The 23185-nt window shown below is 43.9% G+C and overlaps 1 protein-coding gene, 1 long non-coding RNA gene and 1 pseudogene across 2 annotated transcripts in view; 2 read left to right on the plus strand and 1 right to left on the minus strand.

Annotated features, from left to right (window-relative positions):
* Positions 1 to 859, plus strand: part of LOC135210487 (uncharacterized) — a 44613-nt gene extending 43754 nt beyond the window's left edge. Inside the window, exons 4-6 of the long non-coding RNA XR_010313514.1 lie at positions 9 to 298; positions 432 to 614; positions 807 to 859. This is a non-coding gene — a long non-coding RNA (uncharacterized LOC135210487). The remainder of the gene's footprint in view (positions 1 to 8; positions 299 to 431; positions 615 to 806) is intronic.
* A 2891-nt stretch (positions 860 to 3750) lies between these two features.
* Positions 3751 to 10750, minus strand: LOC135209933 (lysosomal acid glucosylceramidase-like; annotated as a pseudogene).
* Positions 10751 to 14441: 3691 nt separating this feature from the next.
* Positions 14442 to 23185, plus strand: part of LOC135210025 (U6 snRNA-associated Sm-like protein LSm4) — a 27746-nt gene continuing 19002 nt past the window's right edge. Inside the window, exon 1 of the mRNA XM_064242797.1 lies at positions 14442 to 14588. Coding sequence (XP_064098867.1) covers positions 14586 to 14588 — 3 coding nt within the window. The 5' untranslated portion in view covers positions 14442 to 14585. The remainder of the gene's footprint in view (positions 14589 to 23185) is intronic.

Raw genomic sequence — 23185 nt, forward strand, 5'->3', positions numbered from 1 at the left:
CCTCTCAGGGACAAAATGCTTCGAGTGAAACAAGCCTGTGACCCATACATCAAGTTGCAAAAGGACATCATAGAGAAATACGAAGACCCCAACGGAGACCCATTGCCGAAATCCACAGTCCTCATGCACGTAGGCTTAGATGGTACCAGTGCCTGAACGAGGCCCTGGGACTAAACCTGACGGTGCCTTACGGTGTCGGGAACCCCTTGCTTGAAGTCCAGCCCACCAACATGACGTTTACCCACCCGACTTTCTCGCAGTTTCTCCTGAAAGTCAGGGATGACATTGCGCGGTTTTGGTGAGTAGTTAGTACTAACATTATCATTATTATGAAAAATTGCGGTTCTGGTGAGCAGCTGGGACTATCAATATCATTTAAAAATCTTTGTTAATCTACACGAGTCTGTAATTCCTTTCTCCTTGTCCTCCAGGGATACAAAGGGCAATTCCGGGCTGAACTTTCACTGGCGGCCATATTGGATCACGTGTGGCCCCTGTAAGCTGAACTATGACGTCATCGCTCATGTTGAGACCCTTGGCCCTGATCAAGAGTTCGTCATCCGGGAACTTGGTCTTCAAAATATTTTATATAACACCCGCGCACATGCTTCCAAGTAAGTTACACGCGCACGCAGACAAGCACAAATCAAATGTACCTACGCAATGTTAGTACTAAACTCATAATGGGGGCCGATAATTTCATAACCTTAATTTAAGTGAATCTGTAAAATAAAGAAAATTCAGCCACATGTTATATCGACGAATTATATACATACGATATTGTTCTTCCTCTTTCTCTTTTGCAGTTTCGACAGCTACAACGATACCAGCAACGCCTTGGCCCACTATTACCGGCAAGTTCCCCAGAAAGGTTCTACGGCAAATCGTCAAGTATTACAAACCGGACTTCGAGATCTTTGGTTACGATCATAAGTCGTTCTTCCTACTTGCAGAGGGAAAGACAAACCAGTGATTATAGTCAGAGGTGTGTGTTAGTGTCCTCTCTCTCTCTTTCTAAAGTTGTGCATTGGTCTATGCAGGATTGTGTGGGTCCTGGGTCTATGAAACGCTTTTGCTATAGTAGCTTCACATCAACCGTGCATTTGATGTCTAGGCCAGTCCCTTACGACGCTCCTGATTGGCTGTTTGATAAGCCAATCACAGGGTTGCTGGAAACTCTCAAATCTCTCGAGAGAGTTCACATAGGCAGGGTGATTCTTCCATCTCTCCTGAGGGATGCGTCTTTCAAAAGCATCCCTCAGGAGAGATGGAACATACATCCTGCCTATGTGAACTCTCTCGAGAGACTGAGAGTTTCCAGCCCTGTGATTGGGATTATCAACAGCCAATCAGGAGGGCAATAAGGGACTGGGCTAGAATCAGATTGCCACGGTTTGATGTGAATCTACCATATAGTCCTTTGTTGCCATTTTTGTTTTTCATTTGAAAAGTTGAAAGGAAAAATAATTGGGCCCTTTTTAAGCCATTTTCTTTATTGCTATGTATATCTCATGAATATTTCCTAATTATACATCAGTCATTAGTGGCGCTTGCAATGACAAATTGACGTTACAGAAGAGAGAGAGAGAGAGAGAGAGAGAGAGAGAGAATTAGCCATCACATATCAAGAATTATGCAAAACTAAACGCCACCTTCCTCGCTACACGTCATGGACCTCAAACAACAATGTGCTATGTATACGTTTTTTCCTACTTACCCCCGTGATACTGGCCATTGCCTGACTGTGGTCAGCTACTCGATCTTCTCTGCTATCTCCCAATTCCTTATTAAGGAGGGAAACGGAACCTAATATATTCACCACAAACGAAGGATCAAGGAGCAGCGTAATATCGTAACGCAAACGGTCTCTTTCAACGCTCTTTATGTAAAACCACCAAAATAACAAAGCCAACCCCAGGGATCGTGAATCCAAGAACAAAAAAAGCAGCATCTATACCAAGATACAAGGAGAGTGGAATGATGCAGCGGCAACTTCATAAACAAATGACATTAAAATTAAAACTTTCCCAAAAGGTCGAAGTCAAAGAATGTCAAGATGAAAAATAGAATAGGCATAGGTATACTACCTTTTTTCAGACATTTCCCGATTTTGAATAACCGGATCAATAATGTTTGATTTCCTCCAAGTAAGTCAACAGGACTAAAAGAAAAATTAAAAATGGGGAAATTAATTTTAATTAGATACGCACAGAGAGAGAGAGAGAGAGAGAGAGAGAGAGAGAGAGAGAGAGAGAGAGAGAGAGAGAGAGAGAGAGAGAGAAGGCATTCCCTTTATTCTAGCCTTGTATGTCTTTGCTTTTCACCTGTATTTATTTATTTATTATCTGGTGTTTGCATTATAATAATAGAATGAAGTATACGTATAGGCTATATTTGTTACATGAGAGGCATGTGATTTTCCTAGTTAAGTTATTCTCTAAACAAGAAAGTATTTTCATTCATAAATACATATTGTATTCATTACTGTGTAATGATTTATTCGGGTGAGAACTATTTCTTCCCCAAATTAAATTTCCAAGAAAAATATTTTTCTCAGTTTCTCTTCAACCAAGTGCTTATTTCGCTGGTAAAAACTGTAGTAAAGAACTATTTTACAAGATATTAGATTAACCGCTGCAATTAAAACCTTTAAATTTGCAACAAGGCATATCCTGCGTTCTTCTTTGCTTCGAATATTACTTTATGCCTTGCTGTCGAACCTCCTTGAGTATATATGACGCCGCAGCCTAAGTCTAGGCCTAGTTGTACTGTGGGCGTCAGACTTGGCGCCTCCAAAGGACTCACAAAGCGAGAGAGAAACCGGTTACGTGGTTCTCGGTGTCTTCTTCCTTGTTTTCTGCGTTAAAGAAACTGTCATTGTTTCTGCCTCAGAGGAGAATCCCATGTTCAGTCACCGTAGCACCTAAGTGTTTCGGAACAAGAAATAGTTCAGAGCCTTCATTAACTACTATAATAGTATTCTGTCATCGTCGGTTACTTCTGCAGTCATGCACTATGGCGCAAATTTTCAAGAGAAAGGACCTCAGGCTGGTTTGCTTATTAAGAAAGAGAATAAGCTAGGAGAATTTGCTATAATTAGAAAATAAAGATACGCCACTCCAAAACTTTTTTCTTTTCATTGAATTAGTAATAACGAAAACTCGTATAGGCACAAAACAAGATTAAAAAATGACTCCTTACATCCTAGGTATAAATGACTCCTTACATCCATAGGTATACAATGAGTCTAAAATCTCCTCAGTGACCAAGATCCAACGATATGATTGTCCAACTCTTTTGTGAGCACTGTAAGTTAGTGCATATTGAGTCTATTATTTAACAAATTAGCTTGGCCAAGATATTAATTTATGTAACTGATTAACAGGCTCATATTCCCAGTATAGGATATTGCATTTACTTGGGATCTTATAAAATAGGGTTTGTTTAGTGGTGATTTTTGTGATGTTTTTCCAGAACGTCTGCTAGTTTGAATACAAGCAATTTTCAACCATTTAATTCTAGGTATAAGGCTGATAGTAATATTCTTCATTTGAAAGCACTGGTAAATATCAGCAATATATTTTTTTTACTAATCCTCTGTTGTCAAATTTTACAATTCGTTACTTTAAATAATCATGATGACGCTTTATAAAGTAGACACCGATAAACAGTTCAGCTGAAGTAAAGGAGAGAGAAAATTCGAAAATTAAGCAACAAAGAGCAAGCAATGTCTTTAATTATTACGTTTTTTCTTTTCTTTCCTTATTTAGACATAATAGACCGTGTGGAGGGACCTGGGTCCTGCTAGTACGTTGATGCTGCCAAGTGTAGGCGTTTGGATTCTAGCTTCAATTTCACGTCCAGATCTACAATTGCACAAAAGAGAAATAATGATAATAATAATAACACAGAAATAAGTATGTTAAATTATCCAAATCACAAACATTCAGGGGTAACAGACGATGGCAACCTACTTGTTCAGGACGACTATGGCGACAGAGTTGTCAGAATTCCTAAAAGCGACAGTTTGGAGGGAAACTTGGTTAACTGGAGTCAGTTCTATCCTTTGGGCGCCCTCTTGCACGAATTTTGAGAAGTGGCCCATGGCGTAAAACATGGGGTTCTTGTAGAATTCGTCCTGCTGTCTGTTGAAATGAAATGAAAAGCAAGAGCAGTGTCTAGTTAGAATTCATCTCGTTGGGTGCGTAGATGCATATATAATTTGCGGTATTTTCTGGCGTATATAGGTGAAAATTGATAAAATATCAGGTTGAAGAAGTTGGACAGACAAATGATAAGAGAGCAAAGGAAAAGGACGAAAAATAAAGAAGGAAAATAATGAATTTGGTCCGTGGAGGAGGTACGACTACGAACCTCGCGCACGTTTAATTTACCTCGTTGACGATGACTGAGGAGTCCACGAAGTTTCCGGCCCTCCGTTAGGCCTCCCTCCCCTTTGGGTATCTAAAGCCAGGTTCCAGTCAGTCCAACCTGTCCCCACCCAGTGATTGAGGGTCCTGTTTAGAATAAAAAGTGTCAGTATATATGTCACGAGAAGTAAAGGCCTAAGTGTAAGTGTAGTGAATGGTTGCGCTGTCTTAAGTATAGTATTACTAGGCCTAACCGCATACGATGACCAAGTCTCATTAACTACAATTAAGTAATTGAAACTGACCGTTATAATGTCATGTGCGTATCTCTCAGTCTTTCCCAGGCTCCTATGGCGATCTCTACTTCATAGGGCTTGTCCCCTGTAAAAAGAAAAAAAATTTGTTGCCGGTAAGTGAGAGATTACTTTTGCCTTTGAAACCGGTTAGCCACTTGCACTACCTTAGGCCTAGCCTGAAGAGATTCTTTTTAATGCAGTGAAAGTTTGATCTAGGCCTTGTTTGGAGGGTGTATTTCAGGTAGGGGAATGCCCTGATAAAGATCATTAAATTGAATGCTCATGGTCACCTTTTGTTATAAAAATACTCACATTTAGCGTGAGTTTCGTTATCTGCACAGAGAAATATCAAAAAATGTTTCTGTTCCTGAAACAGATTTGTTGAATTTCTTGTTGTAGCTATTTTATATCACAGGGATACACTGATATGTATATATATATATATATATATATATATATATATATATATATATATATATATATATATATATATATATATATATATATATATATATATATATATGTATGTGAATGTAACCTTCATTGTGCATACGAAAAAAGATAACCGCAAAATCACGGAATATGATTTCAAAATCATTAGGAAGATCAACGTTCTAAAATTTTGGATTGAAAAATTTTCAGGACGAAATTTATTGGAGATACCTATAATATATAGTTTACGCGATAAATTTTGAAGGTGAGATAACTAACATACCAACACAAGCCTCCGTTCCTAGTAGGAAAACGTCAGGGAAAAGCTCGTGAGTCCTCGTGAGCAACTCGGGCGAGGAGAATTGATCCCAGTACCAGTGAATAGCGATGCCATCAACGTACTTGGCTGCTTCGGTGTCGTTTAGAACCTGTTGGAATTATATGTGGATATCAATAAAATAAAACTGTATCCCTCTCTGACCCACACCTGTCATTTCACTTATGAAATGGTGGTAAGATATGCCCTTAAAAATTACGTTTGAAAACTGACAGCAAGTCCCAGTCGTTAAAACTAATTTTAAAAAGAACGCCTCTCTCACCTTCTTTACAACTTACCGTCGCAGGCCACTTAGGCAAGAAGATCCTCTGGTCATCCATAATCATGAGTTTCAGGTCTCCCAAATTGTTGTTCTCCAAAGTCGGTCCGAGATTCTCTGCTATCCACTTTCTCTGGGTTTTCGCAGTCCAGCCCATGCAGTTGAACCAGAAGTAAGGGATGTTGCCATCCACTGGCTCATTCTGGGCAGTCACGCCCCAGAAGTCGATGTTGTGGTCTAGGTAGCTTTTGAAAAATCTGTGAAAGAAATTAGGCTCGTCTATATCACGCGTAAAACAAGTAATCACGTTTAGTACATAAACTGTGTACGTGTGTGTTTTAGGCCTAATAAGTGTTGTCACTTTTAAAAGTAAATCGAGAAATAAAGGAAAAGGTTAAGACGTCAGAGAGCCGTTGCTTTCTTAGAACGAAAACATGACAAACAACACCAAAAACCAGTATAAACATGACTCAACAAAGGAACTCGGGAAACACACTTTCAGGATACTCACTGAACGAAATACTCTGCCCAAGGCTGATACATTTCCTCTAGCAGTGGCCCAATACCATGGAACTGCTTATTAGACTTCATCCACGTCGGTGCTGACCAAGGGGACGCAATCAGCTTGATTGGTTTGTCAGACATTTCTTTGGCTCTCTGTATCATGGGGATCTGAAAAAGGTATATTGAGGAGTTCAGTATGGTACGCATATTTCTAGCCTCTTTAAAACCTTAGTTAATTGTATTTTTGGTACTGATATTACTGATCCTTTAACTTGCTTTGTTAGGATTCTTGTATAGGCAATGTTGCAAGAGAATAGTGAACGTAACTTGTAAATACTAGTCTTACGTTTTCCCAAGAAAAGCGTATTGTTTGAAATAAAATCCATAAAATTTCCATTTGTTGCTTCATGTAACTATTATCATTCGTATCCATTCTTCTGAATGTATTAAGGAAAAAATATATCCCGGTTTTACTCTATTGAATAGACTAAAGACGTTCAGTTCATTTCTCTGATAAGAAGTAAAACAATTGGTACCGTTGTACACAATGTCTTCCTCCTGAAGTGCAAATGCTCTAACGCCACATCACCTTCGACGTCATCGTAAGAATAAGTCCGCCATGAGAATCGCACCCTCCCATGTTGACGCGACCTATATTGTATTCGATGCCTGTGCTCGAAAAATATGACCTGAAAGTATATTCTCCTTTAGTGTCATTTGGTCATCTTAGTTCTGAGACTATAAAAAGTCCACCACTACTCAAAGACATCAGAGAGGAAAGTTTAGCCTTTTTTTATGAATATTAAACAGCAAAGCTTGTTGGGTCGTAAGGAACTAAAGCCGTTCAATGCGGTGGGAAAACATATTCAAGAGCTCTTAAGGAAAGGTCAAGTAACGCTGAATGATAGCTTCAGAGGTAGACGATGTGGAAACGAGAGATAGAAGACATGTGAGTAGATGGGAATTTAGTTTCCCTTGATAAGGTAGCAGAGAAAGTGCCGTAGAAGGTGAAATAGAAGATTTATATCACAAAAATTGAGCAAAAGGGTTGATGTAAGAATGAGAGAATAAGTAGAGAGCAGACTCGAAGCTAACCTAATAAATGCCTAGTGTAAGCTATCACAGACCCTTAAAAGGCTCAAAGGAAACGCGAAACAATTCAGATTTCCACAAGCAAATGAAAAGGTTCTCATCGTCAGTCCAACTTGTACTGAATCTGTTGTAGTGGCTCATGAAAAGGTCTTGTTAGTCTAAGTCCCTGCGTAGAGTATGCTGTGGAGGAGAACAGCAGTTGAAAGAAACTAAAACTCACAACATAGAAAAGCCTGCAGGGTAAAGAATCTTTTGCTCACAGTACAATCAGCAACTGAACCTAAAGCTAATATCTGTGGTTGGATTATTTTAACTAATTGCTTAAGGAGGTGTCAATGTCTCTCTAGATTACCTGAGCAAATGTTCTTGAGCTCCCGTAACTAAGAGACAGCAGTTCTTGGCTGTTGAGTCAGTGAAGGCACCACCAAATCCCAGCATAGTCTGGTAAGTGATTTCAGGTCTAGAATGAAGTCATTGATCTCTGTTGCGCCGACTGCAACAAAGAAGAGCATTAAATCACAAGAACGTATTTTATTTTGTATCATGATATTTATGGGAAGAATCTTGGTTTTTTGCTTTAGATATGTATGTGTGTGAAGTCAGGGACAACTCAATAAAAGATTAAATGTCGTTATAAATGGTACAATCACAATAGCAAAGTAACCCAGAACTACTTTCTAAGATGAAGTATTCCTCAGCATCTTCCGACAACTTTGAGCAGCCGATTGAACTTAGTCGGAAATGGCTGCTTAAACAAATAATGATAATAAATGACAACTTTGATGATCTAAGGGTGGTTACGAAATTCTCAAGAAAGGCTTACAAAACGGAATTGTTTAAGCTGCCTTGTGTATTGGGATACAAAACTGGAGTGAAAACTAAGCAAAAATTTCTTTTATCAGTCTATTAGTGACAAATACAAAAGCATATTTACCGGAAAAACTGAAGTGATTATTCAAATAAACGAATACAAGTTTTAGTAATACTGTAGTCGCTAAAGAAGGCATTTACGGTTCTCCTGAATAAAGTTTGGTGCAAATTAAACTGGAAAATCAACACAAATACAGCCCATGAGCGGAGCATGTATACTCCACATTAATGGTTTCTTCAGAACTGGTAGAATTCCGAGTCGGTGACCATTACTTACTCTTTCCCGTTTCGTTGAAAGCATGTGACGTCATGAGGAATCGATTTTTGTCTATGTCGGAAGTACAGAGGAGGAATTCCCCTCCCGCCAGGGGGGAGGACGCGGAGAGTATCGCAGTAGGTGGCGTTGCAGACGCAGGCGAAGGAGCTGTGGCCGAAGTACCTAGAATGCACTTCTCTCCCTCCCCATTAACTCCTGCAGAAGGAAGGACGATTTTTCTCACTTGGGCACCGCATATCTGCTTGCTATAAATGTTGCAAGAGAGAGTAGACATTCTCTCTCTCTCTCTCTCTCTCTCTCTCTCTCTCTCTCTCTCTCTCTCTCTCTCTCTCTCTCTCTCTCTCTCATAGAAAGCAAAGTAGAAAAAAGGTAGAAAGTAATTAGTAACATGGAAATACGTCGGCCATGTAAACTTAGCAAAAGCTAATGTGGCAAGCCAAATCTAGAGGCTGCCTTTTGTCTGGAAGTCACAAGAAGTTTTCCAAAGACGCAATTTTACGAACTTCTTCAAGATAATAACAACAGGATACCATTATCTCTTTCGATTTGAGATACCTGCAGAAATTATCGGTTTAGCATTGCAAAACAGACTTAATAACTCTGGAAGTAATAATCGCCACTAGACTCACATCGCTTCTTATGGGTAGCTATGAAAGAAATTCCTGGATTCCAAGCATCTACTGACGAAGGAGAATCAAGTTCATACGAAGAAGAAGAAGAGGAGTAACTTACCAGCCAAAAACACCAGGAAAAGGACAACGCCGACCCTCATTTTCCCGAGGACAGTGACTAAGTGAATCTCATTTCTCAGCCTCTGCTGATAAAATGAGTCGGCTGGGATAACGTGATATTGTACTGGTATTGTGCAACGAGAACATATACAAGACATGGGCAAAACAATGTTGAAAATGATTCAAGTAGTTATTCATTAGCTTTCATACTAATCTAATAACTGTAAAAAGAAATATTTTTTTCGAAAATATGTCAAAAGGGGAACTTAACATCTGCCAGCATCGATGAGAAGGCTGAATTTATAAGTATTTTATTTATAAAATATTTTCAGGATCTGACGCCGTGGAAACTGGCCCATATGTTGATGCGAAATCGGTTTAGTTACGTTAGGTCCCGTGGGAAAAGAAAGAGTGATAAGTAGAGTACATGACGTGATGTACTCATTTTTTGTATGAGATGTTGGCAGGTGACAACTTCCCTATATGTAATCAGCAAGTGCAGAATTGAGATCTAATAATATTTTTGAAGCTCCAAGAAACAATGTTTTGTATATTATATTCTAATAATAAAAGAATGTTCACTAGGCCTATATTACAACACCAAAATATCTGGAACTTCTCTCTGTAATTTCTTACGTTGTCAAATATATTGCATCTAGGCAACTTCATTCTTTCAGGTCAGAATTCCAGCCGAGAGAGAGAGAAAAAATTTCTTTACGAGACCGGAATTATAGTCACATGGTACAGCGAGCCCCATAGACGTTACGACCGGCGGATCAGGCTCCGTTCTGTCTCCGGCATCTGTGTTGCCCATAGACGATCAGATTCACTTCAGTTTGCCAAAACCTGGTAGAGTGAGGACATGGCCGCTCCGCTCAGTGATGACGCTAACTAGAAACTAGAAAACCCCCAGCGAAAAGGGAGCCATGAAATTGACTATGGTTGAAGAAATAAAATGAATGATCTCACAATAATTATTTATATAATGAATTGAAACTTTACTCTGGTTCGATTACCTGGAGGAGCAGATCGACATGGAATGATTATGTACAAAAAAAAAAAAAAAAAAAAAAAAAAAAACACACACACACACACACACACACACATAACCAAAATCTTTGTACGAGAGGTTGCTGGACACACTTCGCTTACACGCTACAAGTCATTCCTTCGGGCATAATAATCCCAGAACATGTAAAGCAATTATTCAAGTTATGCAACACGCGTTTACAAAGGAAAACAGTAACTATGTTGCATACACAGCATCTTTCATATTCTAGTGGTATACAGCCTGGTGTAGGTACAGTAGGTCTACAGTTCCGTTAAAGCAGAATAGGCCCTTAAACCTACGGTTCTGTACCCAAGTAAGAATACAAATTTCAGATCTTTTCTAAACAAAATTCTTTATTTAAACAAGGACAATTTAAATATTATTGAAAGTATTATCATAAACTTATTTTTTGTGCGACAAATAACAATGTAATTTAAACAACAATACTACTAATAAATACAGATATAGCTTACAAACACAGTACGTAAATACATAATATACTCACACATAAGTGTGTGGTGTGTCTGGCATGGTCAACGTCTTGGACCTGGCTCTCTCAAAAATCATTCCTTGCTTTCCTTCCATTCTCTTTGGTTGGTACCTCAGTGGTTCTTCTTCTCTTTTTTAACTATTTCTATTTTTATTGCATTTTAACATGAATACTATTGTGAATCCTATTTTTAGTTTTTAATATATGCATTTTAACAGACTGAAGATGTACAAAGTTAATGTGCAAAACGTTTTATAATAAATCTTGGCCTTCATGTGAAGTATCAATGGACCTCCTGAACCTCTTATGTCTGCGCTCCTGTATACCTTATATATATATATATATATACTTGGTGCGTGTGCGTGTAGTACTATTGTTCTGTTGATTAAATTACATTGTTATTTTCCATACATAAAATTAAATAAAAGTCTATGACAATATATTCAATAATATTTCAGTGTTTCATGTATAAACTAAAAAATTTGTGTACAAGAGTTGAAAATTGTACACTGCACTTACTTGGCTGCAGAACCGTAGGTTTAAGAGCCTATTCTGCATTAACGGATCATAGCTTACTACTAAACTACCGTATGTGCCATTAGACTATACAAGATGCAACACACACACACACACCACACACACACACACACACACACACACACACACACACATATATATATATATATATATATATATATATATATATATATATATATATATTATTTATATATTATCCTTCAATAATTTTCCAACTAATTTATCATAAGCCTAATTTCGCTCTCCTACGACGTTCAATAGACTCCTCCAGAACTCATTACGGCGGACGTAGCTACCATGTTGCCGCTTCAGCGTCTCGTTGAAACTGAAGTAAATCTTCAGATCACGCCATAGACGTGGAGGCCTCGGGCCACCTGAACTAAATCCGATGCCACGAACCTGGCAACGGCAGGTTGCAAGTTGTCGGAGAGGCCGACGAACTCCGCCCACTCTTGGTCGGACAATAATCCCATAGACAGTGAGATTTATTTCCGATTCAGATAACCGGATCCGGCGATCGTAACGTCTATGGGACCCTTAAGACATTCTTTCAGGTCAGAATTCCAGCTTAAAGAGAGAGAGAAATAAAACAATATTTTTTTCTTTACGGGAGATAGGAATTATAGTTACAGTAACCTAAGAATGAAGTGGATTGGAAAATACTCTGTAATTTTGAAATAGTATCGCTGCTAATAGATCTACCCCACTTTTTAAATGAGCTGTACTGATGACAGGTTTATAATTGTTTATTTAACGAGTCCAACTTTTTTTGTATTTAAATGTGATATTTGGATTAAAATACCCTATCTTAACAACCATAGAAAATGCTAAACCGTTAATTATAGAAAACGAAATATATTTATTGTAAAACTATTACACTATTTGGCTTCACTTTATAATGATCTGCAACTCTTGTCATATTCAAGTTCATCATTTTCAGTTTCATCTAACATGTACTAACACATAACAAGACAAATTCTTATCAGTGCTTTGCTTTCCTTAGATATAATCGGGGAAATGTCAGCGTTTATTGCCACAATTAACGTGCTTTGGAAATACTCGTCCGCGAATTCTCATTCTTATTCCCTTCTGGGGCCTTCATCCTACCTACCAGTGACTATTTTTAGTTACTTTCTTACTTTCTTTAGCATAATCAAGCAAATGTTAAAGTGTAGCACATGCATTTTCATTCTCAAATATTATTTCAACTTTTTTCTTTTCCACTGTTCTCAACAGTCAATAGAATTGCCAGCTACTTTCTTTTTCAGTTACAAAACCAAGAAATAATACGTCAATTCATATGCAAATATAGCTTTCTATGGATAATATTATGTTGCCTCTTTGGACTTGCATACTTTTGATACAAGCGCAAGGAGTTAAACTGACAGAGCATAGACTGAAAGCTTTTTAGAGTACTAAACCGGATGAGAGATTAAGAGAGATTGTACAGATCTGGAAACAGCAGTATGGATTCATGAGAGGAAGAGGGACGGAAGATGCCATCTTCATAGTAAGATAGCTACAAGAAAAGAGGCTAGAGAGAATCCAGCTAGGAGCTCTATTGTGCATTTATAGACCTAGAGAAAGCCCAAGAGAAGTGATGTTTTAGTGTTTGAGGAAGTGGAAAGTCCCAGAAAAGTTGGTTAGGCTGGTCGAGATGATATATCAAAGCAGTTGGGGAAACAGGAAATTTTGAAGTTAGTGTTGATTACACCAGGGGTCATCATTAAGCCCATTTTTGTTTGTACTGGTCATGGATGTGTTAAGTGAAGAGATCAGGAATGAAGAGCTGTGGGAGTTGTTAACTTGTTGTATGCCAATGATCTGGTGATTACTGCTGAAAATGAGGACCCGCAGAGAAGGGTTGGAGCGTTGCAAGTCTTTATATAGAGGGGCGGCTTAAAGATGAATGCGAATAAAACAGAAGTTTTTGGTAAGCAGTAGAGAAGATAGAGACAGGATAGTAAGAGTTTCGATTATAAAACAGTCAGAAAAATTTAAAGTTACCTAGGATCTATCAATATACTTTAAGCCAAGATGGAGGATGTGAGGCTGAAGTTGACAGTAGGATAAAAGCTTTGTGGGGGAAGTGGAAAGGGGTAGCGGGAGTAGTATGTGATAAGAAAATGCCAATCAAGCTAAAAGTCAAGATATATAGCACAGCGATAAGACCAGTGTTATATGGATCAGAAACGCTGAGATGGTTTATGGGAATATCACTGCTTGAGCTATTGGTAAACCCTTTATGTACTTTATTATGTTCAATATTTTGGGGCAATTCGATAAGATTAATACCAAGTAAAACACTTTTACCCTAGGACATTGCCATTTGGTATTTATTTGCGTTAACCAAAGTTATATGGGTAATTAATGTATCAGCCTAATTATTTGTCAAATGTCCTTGCATTTCAGTAGATTTGTTTTCCACTGACTCGGTGTTTCAAAAGTTTGTATGTTTTTTTCCTGTGATTTTTGTTTCTGTATGCTTCTATTCTGATGATGTTTGATCAAATATTCAAATTTCACATCAGAGTGAAATTTATAAATGTATTTTAAAAAATATAAACAATTTAAGCAAACACAAAACAATTTATTTCATCTAAGGCAAAATGTAACCTAACATCTTAGAATATATATGAAATAGATGAAGAAGACGAAGAGATGACATAGTAGTAGATTCGAATGCCAAATAAGAAAAAGAAATTATCCTTGCTCAGGTTTATCAAACTCTATATATATATATATATATATATATATATATATATATATAATATATATATATATGAATCAAATGTCTTACTCTATGTAAGAAGAAATAAAGAAAGAAAGGAAATTAATTTCACCCAAGCCCATGGCAAACTCAAAGTACAGTATAAACGAAATACATAAAAATCAAAATATATACAAATGAAGTATGTGAAGATGACGAACAAAGACGACATACGTAAATTGAAATGCGTTACGCTGTTTAGAAAAAGAAAGCAAATTACAAATGAAACAGAAGTTAATGAGCCAAACAAAAACTTCTTTCAGTTTTGTACTGAAGATTGATAAAGAAACCCACAAAATTACTGTGTATAACGTGTTTACTTATAAGTAAAATAAAATGTAAATACTTAGTATAAGTAAACACGTTATACACAGTAATTTTGTGGGTTTCTTTTTCAATCCACAGAAATTAATGTTAACCAAGCCCAAAAGTACCATACTGATTACTGAAGAAGAAGAAGAAGAAGAAGCGACTAGGCGCAGAGGTTGCGGTAAACGTTTCAACTTGAAAGTGTCATGGGGTATTGAAGTGTCGTTGATAAATACTACCCACTATAATACAACTTCACAATGGTGAGAATATTCGGAAGTTTTTGACGCTCAATGAGTGTTAATGAAGCGTCTGGGGTTTAAATTTGTGGCTCGGCCGTGAGCTTAGGGTAGACGAGCGAGTAACCTAGAGGCTACCTACCTAGCTATGCCTACCTTTTGTAGGGGAGTCGTTTTAAGCCTAAACCCTCAGTAAGAAATTTTGTATATAAAAAGATTAATAGTAGTAGGGTAGTTTACAGGTTCCCGGGCCAGTTTCCCGGGCCGCGCGACACCAAATGTGAAGGTTACCTAGTACTCTTAATCGAAGGGAGCGTACCCTAGGCCTGGTTACTAGCCTATACTAAAAATTTTTAAAGCGTTTTGGTGAGATTTCCGCTGTCGTGGACGCCCTTTTCAGTACCCTCTGTTTAAATCTTAAAATTTGGCCTTAATTTATAACTTTGGATAAAATACTACTTATCTAGCTAGTATTTCGAAAGGAGAGTAGAGGTCTTTAGCTCCGTTTCTCACCAACAACAAGTCGCGAGTGATGCCCATCTCCGGTGTCAGGATGCGTTATAATGTACTTTTTCGGAGGGTGGCAAGCGTTGATTGTAGGTGGCCTGTTTGGCCTGCCGTGGTGTTTTACCCTAGGTAGTAGTATAGGCTAAAGTTAGGTAGGTAGGCTTAATCGAGTACAAATTTAGCTTTATGTACGTAAAATATATTCGGACATTTTCTGATGGTTTTTGAAGTGATTAAACTAAATTTGATGTTTTCTTTGCAGTAGAAATGCTGGTTTACCCTTTTACATTCTCCCTTAGGTCTTGATTTGTCTTAGCCTAACAGTACCTAGGCCTCCAAATTATGAACCACATTGAAACACCTAAATTCTTGGCTAGCCTACAGGGATGCATTCTAACCGAACTAACGCGGGTAATCTTGGTGCCTGGAGCCTTTGCTGGCATGGAGCCGCTAACATTACTTTACCTTAACCTAACCTAAGGGACCAGGTTGGACTTTTCCCTTACGGACCCTTAATTAGCAAAGAAACCGCTTTTGATTGCTCGTTTACTTCGTATATTTGTTGCTGTCTTTGTTTCCCCTTAGAAAACTTGCTTTAGTGTCCACTGGAATTGTCGTTATTTTTAACCTTTAGGCCATATGTGATTGGTTAACCGATTATTTCTAACAGAAATGTCAGAGTTACCAGATAATGATTAAAAATGTCTGAAAACCATATTTCTTTAATTATATGAATTGGTCTCAGTAGGTAACCCTCATTTTTTTTAAAGTTACTGTCGTCTACACACAATGCCCTCTTCTAGCCAAAGTCATGAAAATTGCACACAGATTATCAGAAAAGCCTTGGCCTTTTCAAATTTAAAGTTAGTTTGTTCCGATACGTAATACAAACCATCGGTCCTTTAACAATAGGAAGTAGCTAGCGGCAGCTGGAACGGTCGTAAGCTTCGAACAAGGGGAGAACGGTAGTTAACTGCTTGTCCGACAGTCGCGCGCCGCGCGACTGGGAGGTAAACAAATCACTTTTGCTTTCGGCCGCGGGTGTGAAGGACGTGTTCGTCATCGCTCTCTGCCCGCTTCATCGTCGTATGCTTTGTTTATATTGTTTTCTACTAATGGTTTGTTTGACTTGAAAATGAAACTGTAAGTACACTGTTTTCATTTTCATTACTAATTATGAACCAACATGGAGCTATCGCCGTAGATGCGGCGATTTCCTCTCTGTTTCATGAAATTGAACCTTGAATTATGTCTCGGTGCCGAGGGCGGCGCGCTCTCGCGCCGAGTCATGTATTTTTGGGCGAAAGTGTGTAATTGAAAAATGTAAGTACTCTTTTCATTATATTTTTGCCCTGTGCGTTCGTTACCGAGAGTGTGATTGCGCTCAGCACGAGCCTTTTATTTTGTATATAGAATGCAATGAAGTGGATTCGCAATTGCAATATTCTTTTCATTTTCATTTATTTATTTGCATGAAATTAATTTGGATCAATTTTTCGTTCTTACCCGGGAATTGATCCTTACGATTATTTTATGTGAAAGTGAAATCGCAAGTGCAGTATTCTGTTTCATTTTCAATATATATTTTTATGATAGCATCATTTTATTATTTGGATCAAGTTTTCCGTTCTTACCCGGGAACTTGATCTTTTAACCCCTTCTTTTAAGTTCTATGAAGTGTGAATCGCGCAAGGGAGGCTTAGATTCTTTTGTTTCATTCAACTAGTTTCATTTTCATATTTACTTTTCACTGCTGTGCGGGGGTAGGGGAAGCGAAGGTCTGCCAGGAAGTCGTCGGAAAGCTCTCCCGCGACTCCCTTGGTATCCGATTCTTCGTCTTCCTTCCTGCCCCCGCTCAGCTTCTTCGTTGTATTTGGTATTTGGGGGTCTTCCTTGCGTTCGGGGTGGGGCATGTCTTCCCCCCGTGCGTGAGGGAACCCGTCTTACTAATCTATCTATGTTACCGCAGGTGCTTACATCCGTGGGAGACGACCTTGGACAGGTATGGACCACCGCGGCGGCAGGGCGTGCCTAGCATCCACGGGCTGCTGCAGCGTCTAGCGAGGTCTGGGGCGGTCTCCACTACTACCATGGCCGCTTATGCTGCTCCCCCCCCTCCTGGTCTACACTCCCCATGCTGTGTCGGTGACGCCGTCTGCCGCTACTAGGGCCGCCGCCGTACCGAGGGGGAGTTGCCGCCGCCGCCTGTTTTCTTCGTGTTGCCTGCCCCAGACTTCCGCTGTTCCAGCAGCTCGCCCCTGGACCGGCCGCCAGTACCAGGTTCCGCTGGCTGCCGATGATTCTACGAGGCGATCGCTGGGCCTGCCGTACCTGCCGCTGATGTGATTCCGCTGTTGGCTTGGCTGTCCCCCTTCTGGGTCTACCGCTGCCTGCCCGCGTTCTGCCGCTCCTGACTGGTTGCTGTTCCTGTCGCTCCTCGTTCCTAGGCTGTCCATGATGGTCCTGCCCACGGTGTGTCTTCCCCAGTCCCAGGTCCTTCCGGACAGGTGCAGTCGGGCCGTGTTGCTTCGGCAATAGCCCCGGCTCCGGCCTGGATGGAGGACCTGACGATTGTCCTGCGTGAGCTGACGAGGAGAGGAGAAGAGGAAGCTGTCATCTTCGTCTTCATCGTCTGCTGCTTGCCTCTTCCCCTCTTCGACTTCCAAGGCCCATAAGCCGAAGAAGAAGAAGGCTGCCTTCCCCCCTAAGAAGTCTCCTTCGGGAACTTCTAAGGCACCCGTCCCACCCCGGTGGGACGGGGGGTCCTTCTGCTGGTCCTCCTGCTCCTTCGGGAGCGGGGCCCGTCTCCCCTTCCGTAAGGAAGAGATAGACGGGGACCAGAGGAGTATCGGTTAGCTCTGGTACTTCCTCGCCTGGTGCTAGCGGCGATGCCGCTACGTCAGGTTCCGGCTCGGTCTCTCGTTTGCGAGAGATCCCGAGTGTACGTTCTCCCTCGGAGACCAGTGCAGCCAAGTTTCGGCGCCAGAGTTCGCTCGGCGCCAAGACGCGGCACGGAGCAGAAGGCTGGTGAGAGACGCTCAGGTGACTCTTGCCAGGCCAGCGGCCGCTCTTGCAGCGACCAGCTGGTAACCCGGGTTTTCCCCCCTAAGAAGGCTCCTTCGGATCTCTAAGGGCCCGTCTCTCTCCGGCGATTTGGGGAAGCTCTTCTGCTGGTCCTCCTGCTCCCTCGGGAACAGGGCCCGTCTTTTCTTCTACCAAGGAGAAGAAGACGGGGAGGAGAGGTGGTGAGTTACCAGCTTCGGCTGGCACTTCCTCGCCTGGTTCTAGCGGTTCTGCCGCTAAACCAGGATCCGCCTCGGCTTCTCGTTAGCGAGAAGTACCGAGCGGGAGACCGTCCAGCCAAAGTCTTGACACCCGAGCTCGCTAGCCGTCAAGACCGAAGCGCGGAGCAGAAGACTGGCGAGTGTCGTGCAGACGACTCTCGCGCCCAGGCCAGTGGACGCTCTCGCAGCAACCAGCTGGCTGCTCGGGTTGACGTGACGGTCGCGGACCAGCCACGGGTTGAGGCGAGGAAGGGGTCCCCACCCGCGGCGTCCGTCGGTACCAGCCACGGCTGGTACCAGCGGCTCGACGCGCCGAGAGGACGCTCGCCGGTCTCACCGCGACAGCGAGCCTAGCAGGTCACCTGACGCCGCTCCCATCGGGACCGGGCGGAGACGGTAACCAGCAACAGCTCGCCTGACGCTAGAGATCAGCGTCGACGTTCTTAGCCGAGCCTCTCGCCCCAGGCGAGCGGCAAGGCTAGGCCTGCTGCTCGATCGCCACCGCGGATTGACGATCAGCAGCAGCCCTCCAAGCACGCTGGTCCTGCCAGCGAGCTAGGGGGAGCGTCAGGTCTGCCTCTCCTGTACCTTCAACCTCCTCGGGCTACACCGGGAGGAGCGAGGTACCTATGAGTGATCGCGAGAGGTGCGCCGCTCGCGATCCCGCTATGACGCCGTATGGACCAGGCACGGTTCTAGGACCGACCAGGACATACGCGCAAGTAGCTGGAGGCGACCGTCAGGGGTCTGCCGCTGTTCCTCCTTCTGAAGGAGGAGTATCTCGGGATCTGTTCTTGTTGGAGGGACTGGACGGTCCTACTCTCCGCAAGACGCGGTTATTCCCGAGATACAGAGGAATTTGCAGAAGTCATTAAGCTGATTCGTCAGCATAATGACCTTGCGGAAGGATTGCCGCTCCCACCAGCAGAGCTCACGTCTCTGCTCGAGTCGTTTTGGGCCCGAGAGGGAACCCAAACCGACGGTGGGTCTGCCGCGATCGGAGCTTGCCGATTCCTGGTCCTCGCAACCAGAGTTCTCTCGTCTCCCGGACAAGAAGGCTCTCCTCCAGTTTCTTGGCCCGGTCGATCAAGCTACTTCCCCACCTCCTCTACTGCGACAGCGGCGTTTCCTACGTGTCCCTTCGGACACCGTTTTAAATTTAAAACTACCCTTCCTTCTGTCCCCTCCTGAGAGGTTTTCGACCTCGACGAGGACTGTAACTGAGTCGGAGGACCGGTAATCGGCTCTCTCCTGTCAGGTTGTCGCTCAGCCCCACCCCGAACGACGTTCCAAGTGGCGGCAAAGACCCCTTACCTACAGTGGGAGAGTTCGTTAACCCTCCGCGGGTCGAAAACGTTTTTCCTCCTGACGATACGTTTTACCCAGACTCTGGAAGGAGGCCATCGCCGCAAGTCGATGGCTGCTCCTAACTCTTCTCCAACCTGCTAGTTCCACTGGGAAGGTGAGCGAGTATCTCCAATTTCTTCCCCCATTCCCTCTCTCCTTAACTGGCTACGAGGGCGGAAAGGGGTGGAGGGATCCTACGGAGATTTCTTCTTTGTAGGATCCCCCACGTTTCGGGACCTTGCCGCCTACCGGGGGGTGGGGACCTTCGGGTCCTACCCGACCGTAAATCCCCCGGTCCGTTGGGGGGGGGGGGGGAGGGAGGGGGGGGCAAATCCTAAGGAGGCCCCAATTCCTGCCCCATTTCTGATTTGTTCGACGGGCGGGAATCTGTCGAGGACCCGCACCAAGCCGATATCCGTTTGAACGAATTTCGGTGGGGGTTTCCGCAGACTGCTTAGAATTCTAACGGTGAATTTCTAGCGCATTCAGTGTTCGAGTTTTTTACGATCTCCAAACACTTGGGCGAGACCACGGTCCAAAGTGAGCGAGACGAGAATCCCCGATATGTTACACGATAATCGGGAACCTCGCCTATGCTCGAATTCCTGGAATTTCTAGCATTGGGAAGAAGACTGCTGCTGAAAGAAACTATCTCACAGTAGGCGACCAACCTGGAATAGAGAAGATCGGACGGGAATATCCAGTTGTTCCGATACGTAATACAAACCATCGGTCCTTTAACAATAGGAAGTAGCTAGCGGCAGCTGGAACGGTCGTAAGCTCGAACAAGGGGAGAAGAACGGTAGTTAACTGCTTGTCCGACAGTCGCGCGGCGCGCCTCTGGGAGGTAAACAAATCACTTTGTTCCGATACGTAATACAACCATCGGTCCTTTAACAATAGGAAGTAGCTAGCGCAGCTGGAACGGTCGTAAGCTTCGAACAAGGGGAGAACGGTAGGTAAACGAATCACTTTTGCTTTCGCCGTGTGAGGATAGGACGTGCTCGTCATCGCTCTGCCCGCTTTGTCGTTTGCTTTGAGTATCAGCCCTCTTTTTCTAGTGTAATTGAGAGTATATGATTGTAAGTACTTTGGCATTTCTTTTTTTATTGCAATAATGAGTGATCAAGAAATGGAGATTTCGCCGCGCCCCCCAGTCGGCCGTAGAGTGTGTCCTGGGCTGGAGGATCGTAGATGCGGCGGATTCAGATCATTTGTGGATGTGGATCCACACGAAGTTTGTACTCGTTGTCGAGGGCGAGAATGCTCCCGCAACGAGCCATGTATAACATGTATGAATTGGTCCGAGGCGCAGTGGGTTCTGTACGAGGGCAAGGAAGAGACTTAGGCCGCCAAGAAGTCATCGGAAAGTCCAGTGACTCCTTTGGTAACGGACACTTCGTCTTCTTTCCTGCCCCCCCCGGCCAGCCCCCACGTTTCGCGCCTTCCCCTGCGGAGGGGGTCGCGGAGTCCTTCTCCTCTCTCGATCCTCGAGTGTGGAGGAGCCGTCGCTACCCGGACGTCCAGTTGTATTCGGGGTCTTCCGTACCGCTCTGGGTGGGGTTCTTCTCCCCCCAGGCGCGAGGAAACCCCTCTGACTAACCCGACTGTTGCTTCCGCAGATGTGCCACCAGCGAAGGACGACCTGGGACAGGTGTGGGAGTCGCTGGGACTGCAGGAGTGCCTAGTAATCCAGGGGTTGATTCAGCGGTTGGCGGGTCGCAGTGGTCACTCATGGTACGGTAACCACTACCACTACCACCATATCTACACCAGCGTATGACATGCCACCGCACTTGGTGTATACACCACATGTAATGACGGTGACACCCACGGCTGCAATACACAAACCTATACTGCCGTACAAAGAGGACGGTGCCACCGCCACCTGGGTTCTTGTGTTGCCGACCCCGGACTTCCGCTGCCCCAAGAAGAGTACCCCCCTAGACTGCCCGCCAGTGCCGAGAATGACGGTAGCTGCCGACAGGACGCCTGGCTCTCCTGTGGTTCCTGCCGTGCCTGCCGTACCTGTTGCTGTCCCTGCTGCTGCCTTCCTTCCTTTTCAGATAATGTGCATGCTGTTCCTGCTGTTCCTGGACCTGTTCCTGTCGTTCCTGCTGTTGGTGGTGCTGTTACAGTCTCAGGTCTTTCCGGACAGGTGCAGTCAGGGCCCTGTTGCTTCGGCAACTGCCCCCAGGCTCCCTCCTGGATGGAAGACCTGACGTCTGTCCTGCGGAGCCTGGCGAAGAAGAAGAGGAAGAAGAAGGAAGGTGTCGTCGTCGTCTTCGTCGTCTTCTTCGTCGTCTGCTGCCTCCTTTCTTCTTCGACTTCTAAGGCTAACCACCCGCCGAAGAAGAAGAAGGCTGCCTCCTCCCCCCCTAAGAAGACTCCTTCGGGATCTTCTAAGGGCCCGTCTCGCTCAGGCGAGTCAGGGAGCTCTTCTGCTGGTCCTCTGTTCCTTCGGGAACGGGGCCCGTCTCTTCCTCTGCAAAGAAGAAGACGACGGGGTGGGGACCAGAGGTGTACCAGCCTCGGCTGGTACGTCCTCACCTGGTGTTAGCGGTTCTGCCGCTAAATCAGGTTCCGTCTCGGCCGCTTCTCGTTCGCGAGAAGTACCGAGTGGACGCTCTTCCACGGGAGACCGTCCAGCCAAAGTCTTGACGTCCGAGCTCGCTCGCCGTCAAGACAGCGCGCGGAGCAGAAGACTGGCGAGAGTCGTGCGCACGACTCTCGCCAGGCCAGTGGACGCTCTCGCAGCGACCAACTGGTCTGCTCGGGTTGACGTGACGGTCGCTGACCAGCCACGGGTTGAGGCGAGGAAGGGGTCCCCGCGGCCGTCGGTAACCAGCCACGGCTGGTACCAGCGGCTCGACGCGCCGAGAGGACGCTGGCCGGTTCTCGCCGCGACGAGAGCCTAGCAGGTCACCTGACCGCCGCTCCCATAGGGACCCGGGGCGGAGGCGGTAACCAGCAACAGCTCGCCTGACGCTAGAGATCAGCGTCACGTTCTCAGCCGAGCCTCTCGCCCCAGGCGAGCGGCAAGGCTAGGCCTGCTGCTGCTCGATCGCCACCAGCGGGTTGACGATCAGCAGCAGCCCTCCACGCACGCTGGTCCTGCCAGCGAGCGAGCGAGCGTCAGGTCCTGCCTCTCCCGTACCTTCAACCTCCTCCGCTACACCGGGAGGAGCGAGGTACCGAGGAGTGATCACGAGAGGTGCGCCGCTCGCGATCACCGCTATGACGCCGTATGGCTCAGGCACGGTTTTAGGACCGACCAGAACATACGCGCAAGTAGTTGGAGTGACCGTCAGGGGTCTGCCGCTGTTCCTCCTTCTGAAGGAGGAGTATCACGGATCTGTTCTTGCTGGAGGGACTGGACGGTCCTACTCCACAAGACGCAGTCACTCCCGAGATACAGAGGAACTTTGCAGAGGTCATTAAGCTGATTCGTCAGCATAATGACCTTGCGGAAGGATCGCCGCT

This window comes from Macrobrachium nipponense, chromosome 39 (genome assembly GCF_015104395.2).
Source record: "Macrobrachium nipponense isolate FS-2020 chromosome 39, ASM1510439v2, whole genome shotgun sequence".
In the NCBI taxonomy this organism is placed as follows: domain Eukaryota; kingdom Metazoa; phylum Arthropoda; class Malacostraca; order Decapoda; family Palaemonidae; genus Macrobrachium; species Macrobrachium nipponense.